Source organism: Rana temporaria, chromosome 1 (genome assembly GCF_905171775.1).
Source record: "Rana temporaria chromosome 1, aRanTem1.1, whole genome shotgun sequence".
Classification (NCBI taxonomy): domain Eukaryota; kingdom Metazoa; phylum Chordata; class Amphibia; order Anura; family Ranidae; genus Rana; species Rana temporaria.
In genome coordinates this window covers 587631779-587644026 of record NC_053489.1, presented here as the reverse complement: position 1 = coordinate 587644026, position 12248 = coordinate 587631779, and the positions used below count along the sequence as shown (strand labels likewise).

The 12248-nt window shown below is 40.9% G+C and overlaps 1 protein-coding gene across 6 annotated transcripts in view; it reads right to left on the bottom strand.

The window, feature by feature from the left end:
- Window positions 1-12248, bottom strand: part of APBB2 (amyloid beta precursor protein binding family B member 2) — a 478208-nt gene that overhangs the window by 141012 nt on the left and 324948 nt on the right. For all 6 annotated transcript variants that reach the window (XM_040335050.1, XM_040335048.1, XM_040335053.1 and 3 more), the window contains one exon: window positions 10798-10944. In XM_040335050.1, the coding sequence (XP_040190984.1) occupies window positions 10798-10944 (147 nt within the window). The remainder of the gene's footprint in view (window positions 1-10797; window positions 10945-12248) is intronic.

Sequence of the window (12248 nt, the reverse complement as noted above, 5' to 3'; positions counted from 1 at the left end):
GCACATAAATATAAACCTACTGAGAATACACATAATAACTGCTTGGTGGAAAAGTATCATACAATTTTTGAATAAAGTATTCACCTACATCTTCGTTTCGTCTTATAATTCAGCATCTTTTGCATATATTATATCTAGGTTAGTAATGATTATATTTCAAAACAACAAGGAGCACAAAGGTGGACAGACATTTGAAAATGCAGCAATTTCCACTTTTTAGGTACGTTTTGTATGATTTTGATTTGTGGCGTTGCACTTATTGATTTGATATAACTGTGATTTGTTAATGTGGGAAGCACAAAGTGTGAGTAAACTACTTGGACAAAAATTAGGAGAGCAGCACAGAAGTGTGTAAAATTTATCCAATACCAAGTCTAGGTTTCTGGGGCTATTTGCCTATACACTGTCAGAACCAGAAAATTTGACCTTAACACATATATCTATAGTGTTTTCTTATCTCTTTCCAAAGCACCGAGCCCCGTGTCTTTCTGCTGTTTCATAGCTCTGTTATCAGCATGATAACTTCTGACAAGTCCTGTCAACCAAGATAAAACCAGTCTGAAATTTGTGTGGAGAGAGGTCTATAAATAGATTAGCAGAGAGCTTGCCTTGTCACAGCACAGCTCTGCAAGTCTCTGCCTATGTGGAGGGGGGGTGTGGGCCTTTCCTCCCATCAACTGTATTGGCTATATGCCAAGAAAATGTGAGGGTTTACATCCACTTTAAGGCTCGTACACACTATAAGAAAATCAAACAAACATTTTTCTCCGAGGAACTTTCGTATAATTTTGGAATTCTACAAGTAGATGTATCCGATAAGTAAAAAACTAAGGACAGTAAAATAACAACTTTATCCAATTCGGGATACTGGGTTGGGGATATTTGCCCTTACGGTCTATTGATTTAGGAACAGCAGGAAGTGTCTCCCTACTGGGGGCACAAACAGAGGTCAGAACATTTCAAACCTGATCTTAAAAAAAAAGGTTTGACCAGAAATATGCCTTAGACCCTTTTCACACTGAGGAGTTTTTCAGGCGGTACAGCGCTAAAAATAGCGCCTAAATACCGCCTGAAAAACTCCCGCCCAGCCTTCTCAATGTAAAAGCCCGAGGGCTTTCACACTGAGGCGATGCGCTGGCAGGAGAGAAAAAAATCTTCTGCAAGCAGCAGCACGGTCCGTTTTCATCAGACGAACCGATCGTGTGTATGCGGCATAAGAAGCCCACCTGTATACTTGTTCTTGATCAGTGATTACAAGTATTCAAGACAGAGGCTCAAGGTAACCAGAATTTCAACACTGAGAAGTTATTAATGGTGGCCTTCATGTTTCTTAAATAAACATTCCTACATTGTTCAGACCTCTGTAATCCTTATGACCTCTGTTACTGCTAAATAGAACTGTGCTCCTAGTTACAAAAAAAACACTTTCTTTGGGAACGAGACAGGGCAAGTCATTCAGCATCTGCCAAGTGGTTCGGCAGTTGTGCACTGCAGGGAGCCATCACATGTCAAAAATGAAATTAGGACAAATTACAATGTCTTGCCTTGCCAGCTGTGGACAACACGACTTATGGAATTATACCATTTTCATGTTCTGTTTATATGGAAAACTGGAGTGGTTAATCTGAGAAAAATGCACATTTCATGTAACTAACTTGGTAAATTTTAGCATTACAAAATCATCATTAACTGAAATAAAAAAAAAACTAGCAGTGTGAGACCATTAGTAAAAAAAAAGATTGCAGAGTACAAGCTCCATCAGGTGACCTAAAGGCAGTGTTGATGGCTTCTCCCATGTACATTTAGGCTACTTTTACACTGTAGCTGCTCCGCATTAGCGGCAAAGTGCCGCTAGTTTTAGTGGCGCTTTGCGGTCGTTTTGGCCAGACTTTTGGGCCGCTAGCGAGGCGCTTTTAACCCCCACTAGCAGCTAAAGAAATGGTTAAAAGAGCCTGTGTTGTGGCGCCGCCCAAGCACTCTGCAGGCGCTTCAGCAGCGCTGCCCATTCATTTCAATCGGCAGGGCGTTTTGGGAGCGGTGTATACACCAATTCCAAACCGCCCCAAAGATGCTGCTTACAAGACTTTTCAGAATGTCCCGCAAGCGCACCGCCTCAGTGTGAAAGTACCCATAAAACACATCTATGAAAATAACTAAATGTTTGATACATTAACGTAAATGCTTTGAAAAAAGCTTAACTATTTCACATTTCCAAAACATCAAAAAGATTAGTTTCCCCCTTTTAGGGATTATCTCATCCTATGAAGTGAATGATTTCGTCTGGTTTACATGCATTAGACGATAAAATCTACTAATAAAGATCCAAAATAAAAAAGAGATTAATGCTTTAACCACTTCAGCCCCGGAAGATTTGGCTGCTTAATGACCGGGCCATTTTTTGCGTTACGGCACTGTGTCACTTTAACTTACAATTGCGTGGTCGTGCAATGCTCTACCCAAACAAAATTGATGTCCTTTTTTTCCCCACAAATATTGATTTCTTTTGGTGGTATTTGATCACCTCTGCGGTTTAAATTTTTTGCACTATAAACAAAAAAAAGCAACAATTTCGAAAAAAAAAGCAATATTTTTTACTTTTTGCTATAATAAATATCCCCAAAAAATATATAAAGACACAAATTTCTTCCACAGTTTAGGCCGATATGTATTCTACATATTTTTGATAAAAAAATCGCAATAAGTGTATATTGATTGGTTTGCGCAAAAGTTATCGCGTCTACAAAACAGGGGATAGATTTTTTTTTATTATACATTTATTTACTAGTAATTGTGGCGATCTGCGATTTTTATCTGGACTGCAACATTATGGCGGACACATCAAACAATTTTGACACTATTTTGGGACCATTGTAATTTATACAGCGATCAGAGCTACAAATAGCCACTGATTACTCTATAAATGACACTGGCAGGGAAGGGGTTAAACACTAGGGGGCAATCAAGGGGTTAAGCGTGTCCTAGGGAGTGATTCTAACTGTTGGGGGGCTGGGCTTACTACAGCATGACAAATCACTGCTCACGATGACAGGGAGCAGTAGATTCCTGTCATGTTGATAGGCAGAACAGGGAAATGCCTTGTTTACAATTGCGGGCCGCCAGCAAACATCGAGTTTGCGGGCCCCACGGGCACCCTCCCACGATAGGCGGCAAATTGAAAGGGATTTACAGGTATGCCCATTTGCCTGTATGAGCCATTCTGCTGATGTATATGTATGTGCGGCGGTCGGGAAAGTGGTTAAGCCCAGTTGGACTTTGACACATTTTTATCTATTTATAGCATTATATCCCAGCATATTTTAGTTTTGAGTTTTGTTTGGATATGCCTCCAAAAACTTTTTTCTGCAAGTAAAAATGCTGTTTCCTACCCTTCCTCTCCAGTGCTTTGTTAGCATAGCTGAGTAACAGCCACACCCCCTAATAACCAACAACACAGACTTGTGTTGCAAAGGTGGAGAAGGGGGGATGTCAGACCAGGGGTCTGGGTCCAACTATAGTACCTATTGGACTACAGAGTCTTAATCTCTTGAAAAACTGCTGTGACAGGAAAGTGGAAGCAAGAGTAAGAAAATGGAGGCTGTTTATATGTTTATATTACGGCTGTTTACATGACGTTTATATGGCGGCTGTTGAGGGCATGCGGCCTGGTATGTTTCAAGGGGGGGGCTCACTCGTCTCCTCCCTTTCCTGTCTTGCCGGCCTGCATGCTCGCATAAGGGTCTGGTATGGATTTGGAGGGGGGGGGGGGGGCCATGTCATTTATTTTCTTAAATAATTATTTTTTACATTCAATGTACAAAAATGTAAAACGCAAAAAATAAAAACTGCATGCAAAAAAGAAAAGAAAGGGTTTAAAAAAACGCATCGCAAAACGTGCCTGAAAAACACATCAGGTGCAGCACACATATAACCTAGACTTAGGCTTCATTCACACAGGGCAATTCGATCCGTGCCACATGCAGGGCTGTGTTTTACTGGCACAGGGATTGACAGGTGCCGTGTGCATCGTGGCAGTCCCATTGTTGTCTATTAGGACGCAGTGCCTGCATGAACACAGCTGCTGCTCCCAATATAATATCCATGCAGGTGCATGGCCCGGAATGCACCCAGGGCAAGTCCTGGGACATGCACCCCCACCCACACGCATGTCATATTGGGACACAACGACTGTGTCCCAATAAACATGAATGGAACTACCCGCACAGAAATGCACAGAAAACTTGTGCACCTGTGAACCCCTGCACGGAGCATGGAGCATGGATCAAATCGCCCCATGTAAATGAGGCCTTCATGGTAAAGCAAAGCTGTGCATTACCTCCTGCATTTCCAGCAGGATATGCTTTTCCTTTCTTCGCCCTCTTGCTGCTCTGTTCAGCATTGTAATCCGGGGCTTCCAGTTATGAAGGATCATGTGACTCATCTGTCTGGGCCAATCAGCACTGTTGTTGGGTAGTCTGACTCAGAGCTTACACAAGGTTTGCTTTCCCATCTGGAGGCTGAGCAAAGTAGCGGACGAGGAAAGATTAGGGGAACTGAATTTATTCACTCTTGAGAAGAGGAGAATAGGGGGAGATATGATCAACATGTACAACTATATAAGGGTCCATATAGTGAACTTGGCGTTGAGTTATTCACTTTACGGTCAACACAAAGGACAAGGGGGCACTCTTTACGTCTAGAGGAAAAGAGATTTCATCTTCAAATATGGAAAGGTTTCTTCACAGTGAGAGCTATGAAAATGTGGAACAGACTCCCTCCAGAGGTGGTTCTGGCCAGCTCAGTAAAGTGCTTTAAGAAAGGCCTGGATTATTTCCTAAATGTACATAATATAACTGGGTACTAACATTTATAGGTAAAGTTGATCTGTGGAATATCTGATTGCCTCTCGGGGGATCAGGAAGGAATTTATTTTCCCTGCTGGGGTTCTTTGCCTTCCTCTGGATCAACTGTGGGTGTGGAGTTGGGTAATTGGGATTGTATGTTATTATTATTATTTCATTATTTAATTTTTTCTTATGGCTGAACTGGATGGACTTGTGTCTTTTTTCAACCTGACTAACTATGTAACTTTGTAACTATGTGTCTGCAAAAGTCTGCAATAAAGTGAACCTGTTGTTTTGCCCTGCATGGACAAAACACAGATTCACTGTAATATCAATGACAATGATACCTTGGGATCGCAAACCAAAACAAGTAAAGCTAAAAGTGGTGTGGCAGGTTATAGTTTTCAATATTTTATTTTTATTTTTTTATGTAACCATGTAAATCTCCCAGCCACACTGTAGTAACTTTCTTCCTGAGTGACCTCGATGTGTGGTTAGACTGCACGTTGGCTGTGTCTTTTTGAACTGAAATCTCAGGAGAGATATATATAGAGATGCCAGCCTGCAGCACGTAATTAATATTTCATGGTAACATTGCAGTGGAGGTTAGTACATATCAACAGCATCTACAACAAGGTGATACATTAGAGATACTATTGAATATGTACATTAAAATATAATGGCACTGTGACCAAAGACGCGTACTCTTGATTCTCAATGAGCCGCGAGGCTGAGTTTTTTTTTACACAAGAATGGTACGTTTCTGTGATATCATTGTACTGAAAGCTGAGAGTATTGAGTAGTTTTCAGGCAGAGGACAAAATAAAAAAATGTAAGGACCACTATGACTTATCCAAAAAAAAAACACCTACTATTACTATAATATAATGCCTTCACATGCAGTAATCTCTCCCTATCCCCAATACTAATGCCTAAATTCCTAAGCCTGCCAGGACAAAATTCTCAGAAAAGTCTACCTGTAAAAGAAGAAGTTAAATACTTACCTTTGTCACTAACTGTGCCACTAAGCACCGATCCATTCAAAAGAAATCTTCCACTGAAATACTGAATTGATGCTTCTGAGAGTGTCCATTTTCTGTGCCCCTCGATGCACTCAGAGCTTCCCCCTCCACATCACTACAGGACACAGATTTCTTATACACAGTTTAGTGCTTGCATCATTCACAGGTAGTTTTCAATGTTAAATTATCTTGGCTCCAGTGCGACTACACCTGATACAGTATATGGTATGTGTAATGCAGATGCAGTTTAGTGTTTTGGGCTACTTAAAGCAGAGTTCCACCCTAAAAGCAAACTTTTTATTAACAGATTGCCTTTAATGTAAAAATAAAAATTCTTAAAAAAACATTTTTTACTCACTTGTATATGTCTGTTACTAGGCATATTTCGTAATCTGCCTAGTTCCTAGTCCGCGGTGGTTCCCCATTGCCTCCTGGGAAATGATGACACTCATTTCCCAGGAGTCTCTGGGCATTACTGTGCCTAAAAATCCCAGCATGGGATTTCAGTAGGGAAATCCAGGAAGACACAGGAACTGGGCTTCTCATGCCCACAGCTAACATAGAAACGGCCACAAGATCGCTGAGAAGATATCAGGTAAGTGTTTACACTGTTTTATGTACCGATCGTGTTTTTTTGCTAATTATAAAAGAATATTGAATGTAATGTATTGTGGATTGCAAAAAAAAAAACTATGCCCGGAATCCCGCTTTAACCACTTCAGCCCCGGAAGAATTGGCTGCTCGATGACCAGGCCATTTTTTGCGATACAGCACTGCGTCGCTTTAACTGACAATTGCGCGGTCGTGCGACTCAGTACCCAAACAAGATTAACGTCCTTTTTTCTCACAAATAGAGCTTTCTTTTGGTGGTATCTGATCATCTTTGCGGTTTTATTTTTTGCGCTATAAACAAAAAAAGGGCGACAATTTAAAAAAAACACAATATTTTGTATTTTTTGCTGTAATAAATAGCCCCAATTGTTTTTTTTTTAAAAAAGCATTTTTTCCTCAGTTTAGGCAAATATGTATTCTTCTACATATGTTTGGTAGTAAAAATTCCAAAAAAAGCATATAATGATCAGATTGCGCAAAAGTTATAGAGTTTACAAAATAGAGGATAGATTTATGACATTTTTATTATTATTATTCTTTTTTACTAGTAATGGCGACGATTTTTATCAGAACTGCGACATTATGGCGGACATATCGGACACTTTTGACACATTTTTTGGGACAATGCACTGATTGCTGGAAAAATGTCACTGGCAGGGAAGGGGTTAACACTAGGGGCGATCAAGGGGTTAACTGTGTTCCCTATTGTGTGTTCTAACTGTGGGGGGATAGGACTGACTATAGGAGATGAGAGATCGTAAGAACTCACAACCTCTCCTCAAAGAACTGGGATGTGTGTGTTTACACACATGTCCCTGTTGTGCCTTTCGTGCCGGCGGTCATCGCGACCGCCGATCACGAGCATTGGCACCCCCGTAGTGCAGCGGGCGCCTGGATGACGTACAGCTACGACATTTTGCCGGATTGTGCCGACCTGCCGCAGTATAATGACGGCGACTGGTCGGCAAGTGGTTAAGGTGCTATGCTATTTTTAGCATCAAGGATTAATGTTATATTTAGGGACCATTCAAACTGGGGCATTGCTTTGACGTACGTGAGTTAACTTGTGTTGTGCTGCCCAGTGATCTGAATAGACTGGCAATGCTCAGAAATGTAGAGGAAAAACTGTCCTGCGGCATTTTTTGCAACACAGCAAACCACAACTCATGCAGGTTCACAGATAAGGTGCTTTGGGGTGCCATTAGGAATGAATGGTACTCTAACGCAGTGTTTCTCAACCTTTTTCCAGTCGGGGCACCCTTAAAAAGTATTTTCAGTCTTGAGGCACCCCAGTCCAAGGCTTGGTTCACATTACGGTGTGTCGCAGAACACGCGCAAAATCGTGCTCATTCCTGACACACAGACAAATGCTCTGCTCTTTAGGGGTACCATTAATTCTTAATAGTACCCCTACACATTGGAAAACATGGGGTGCTTTTGCTGCAGTGCAATTTAAAAAAAAAGTTTGGGGACTTGTTTCCCTCCATTTTGTGGGTATGGAAATGAATGGACTGCCCTACATGCAGCTACACAGATGTGAACCAAGGGCTTGTTCACATGTCATAGGGGCGGTAAAACCACATGGTTGAGCTGTTTTTTTACCACCCCTAACTTCTCCACCTTTAGCTGCAGAGGCAGCAGCTGAGGGTGTTCACATGCTGTGCCTGCAACTGAAGGTATACCGAGGGTGAATGGGGCTGCACTGCAACTACCCCGCATTGCATTGCACGGTTGCGGTGTAGTGATGCTGCATTTACGGGCTTATAACAGGTAGTAAAGAGGCAACATAATGCCTCTTTACCACCTGTCAAATGCCTCTGAAAAGTGATCTGTGCATGGATTGCTTTTCAGAGGAGCAGCAGTCCTTGCTGCTATCAAACAAGCCCTACAAAAGCCATTCTGATGGTACAGGAATGGGGGGGGGGGTGTCAGGATAAAAAGTAACATGCACACATACATACAGACACATGCTTACACACGCATACACACATGCATACACACACAAACATACATACACACACATACATACAGACAGACACTCACATGTGCAGACACACACAAACACATGTATAAAGCCATTTTAAAATGAATCTAGCTTCTAGCTCAGTACCTTTCCAGATTCCTCATTCAGCCGGGTACTGCACTCTAGGGGGGAGCAGAGAGCACAGCACACTTCTCTGCACTTTACTTTCACTTTTGAAGCCGATAGAGCTTCTCACAGTTCGGCAGGAGATCAGGCTCATCTGACAGCCTTCTCTCCACTGACCCCGCGGCACACCTGAGAACCTCTGACGGCACACCAGTGTGCCGCGGCACACTGGTTGAGAAAGGCTGCTCTAACGCAACATTCCCTTTTACATATATGATACCTTACATTGAGTTTTTGCTGCACTGTAAGGGTTAGAATAAGGACAGTAGCTAAAGCATAGGGAAAACACTTTTCTTCCTATTTTTTCAGCACCAAAAGCCCCACACAGGAACTAGATGCACCAGGTTCATGGATCATGTCTCCTGATTTATTGCAGTGAAAGAAAACCTGAAAACACAAGCAGTTGGCAGTACCTGAGAGATGGTGTTGACAAACACTACTTTAAAACATGATCTTAACCTGATACAAACACTAGGACACTTCACACCGATGCGATTTGTCATGCAATTTGACAATTCCAAATCGCATTACAGGTGAAATAAATAATGGGTGGTTATGTGCATGCTGTAGTGACCACTAGAGGCAGCATTTGTTCATAAATCACCGCTATTTGACTCAGGTCAAATCTTCAGTGACAGCTGGTCTTTGATCTTCTGTAACTCAGGCAATCAGTCATCTTAGCAGCAGTGGATTTTTGAAGCTTTTGTTTGCAGTCATGATAATCAGGCACTCCAATCTTTATTGCACCAGGTGGTTTGAAGCCAAGCTTTCTTATCCCATACTCCCTTGCCAGGGGATACGTGTGACCCTTTTTTTCGCTATAATGGGTAACCTGCTAAATGGCATTGCCCCCAAGAGTGACAAGGCTAGGTGTAACCAGATTTAATATTCAAAAACATCTTACATTATAAAATAAAACATATTGCCTTCCAACATATGCCGCTTTGTGCCTGAAGGGGACACATCTCCCATCCTCAGAAACAGCTCCTATGGAACATTCCATAGCTGTCTTAGTGTGTGGTGCTTCCCATCAATAAGTTGCACCCCATTGTCGGCAAATGGATCAGTTCAAATTGCCACGACTCAATTTGCAGCGACATTGAAAGAGGTCCTGCACTTTTTGCCAATTTCATTGCGACTTGCATAGATTTCTGGTGTGGCTTTAAAATCACACCAAAGCCGCACCAGTGTGAACCAGAGCAAACCGGCATATTAATAAAGTAATAAGTGACTTTCACCAAACATTCACTAATAGTTAATCCATCAGTCATTTAACACACATGGACCAGGAAGATTCACTTGCAGTCAGAAAAAAGTAATTTGAGTGCAAATGTCAGATTCCTTGATTTATGTATAACCCCACATGGGCTAGGCTTATATAAAAGCATTTATGATGTTCAGAGTGGTGTCATTTAATGTACAGTAAGTAACAGTCAGATTAAATTTTATTTCATAATCCCCCACAGTTATTACTTGTATCTCTTGACCTGGAACTCTTAGATTGTTTTTAGTATTTTTTTTAGTTTTATTCTAATACAAGATCATCATGCTATATTATTGTATATGTATCTTTGCGGTTGTAATATTATGTATATGTTTTTACTGTGTAATTTTGACAATTAATTACAATTAAACATCAGTATTCCTTGCTGCAATACAAACCCCCCCCCCCATAACCATTTGGGGTGTGCAGCGCATTCACCCACTGCCAGTATCGCTTTTCCAGTACTCCCTCTTAGATTGTAAGCTCTAAGTAGCAGGGCCCTCTGATTCCTACTGTATTGTATTGTATTGTATTTGTACTGTTTACCCTCAAGCCCTCAAGTTGTAAAGCGCTGCATAAACTGTTGGCGCTATATAAATTCTGTATAATAATAAATAATAATCTCACTAAAATGTGTGAAAGAAGACTTCTCATTAATTGTTATGAGTTACTGCAAATGGTGTTACTACTATTTGAGAATAATTCTCATTAGTTGCTATGAGTTGCTGCAAGTGGTGCACGGCTATTTGAAAACAAAGAACTTGATAAAATGTTAGAATCTCTATGAAAACAAAGAAAAATTATTGGTTGTAATTAACATGACAACATGATAAAAAAAACTGTTATACATGAATGATTTTCTTATTTTAGAATTAGAATTTTAGGATATAGAAAATGTTCTGTACGTACCTCACCCCAAATGCCGACTGTGTCTCTGATGTCGTTCTTGCCGTAGGACAGCTGTCTAATACAATTGTTCACTGCAACACTGCTTTTCCCTGGAGCTAGGTCCTCTTCTGCCATTTCTACCCAGCCCAAAGAGCGCACAGCAAAGCACTGCAAAAAATACACACAATATACATGATAGGCACTAAAAAGGCTCTCAAAATAACATGATATCTGAATACAACAGTGATGATAGAATTGATTCATGGATTGGTCAATCTGGCACATTTACACATTTTCAATTCACTTAAGAATATGGATAAAAATTTCCTACACCCATTAACCACTTCAGCCCCGGACCATATTGCTGGTCAATGACCGGGCCACTTTTTGCGATTCGGCACTGCGTCGCTTTAACTGACAATTGCGCGGTCGTGCGACGTGGCTCCCAAACAAAATTTGCATCCTTTTTTCCCCATAAATAGAGCTTTCTGTTGGTGGTATTTGATCACCTCTGTGGTTTTTATTTTTTAAGCTATAAACAAAAATAGAGCGACAATTTTGAAAAAAAAAAATATTTTTTACTTTTTGCTGTTATAACTATCCCCAAAATATATATAAAAAAAATATTTTTTTCCTCAGTTTAGGCCGATACGTATTCTTCTACATATTTTTCGTAATTTTTTTTTTTACAATAAGCGTTTATTGATTGGTTTGCGCAAAAGTTATAGCGTCTACAAAATAGGGCATAGTTTTATGGCATTTTTATTAATATTTTTTTTTTACTAGTAATGGCGGCGATCAGCGATTTTTATCAGTACTGCGACCTTATGGCGGACACTTTTGACACATTTTTGGGACCATTGGCATTTTTATAGCGATCAGTGCTATAAAAATGCATTGATTACTATAAAAATGTCACTGGCAGGGAAGGGGTTAACACTAGGGGCGAGGAAGGGGTTAATTATGTTTCCTGTGTGTGTTCTAAATGAAGGGGGGTGGGACTGACTTGGGGAAATGACTGATCGCTGTTCATACATTGAATGAAAAGATGATCAGGCATTTCTCCCACTGACAGGACTGGGAGCTGTGTGTTTACACACACAGCTCCCGGTTCTCGCTCTGTAACGAGCGATCGCGGGTGCCCGGCGGTGATCGCGCCCGCCCCCCTATTGGCTGATTCGCGAGATGACATAATATTACGTGATCTCGCTCAGCCGAGCCGACCTGCCGCCGGCGGCTGGTCGGCAAGCGGTTAAGACTATAAGTATGGAACAGCCTCATTATAATATCACCAGCGGGTTGGCAGAGGTGAAAACTTTAAGCCTGGTTAATTTGTTTTAGCCATTAGAAGATGCACACTTATAAAATATAAAAGTACATGTCTGTGTAATTTAAGATATAAAAAAATCTTTCAGTAGTTGGCTTCCATTTGAAATCAAATGTTTTAACCACAATTCTACCATTTATATAAT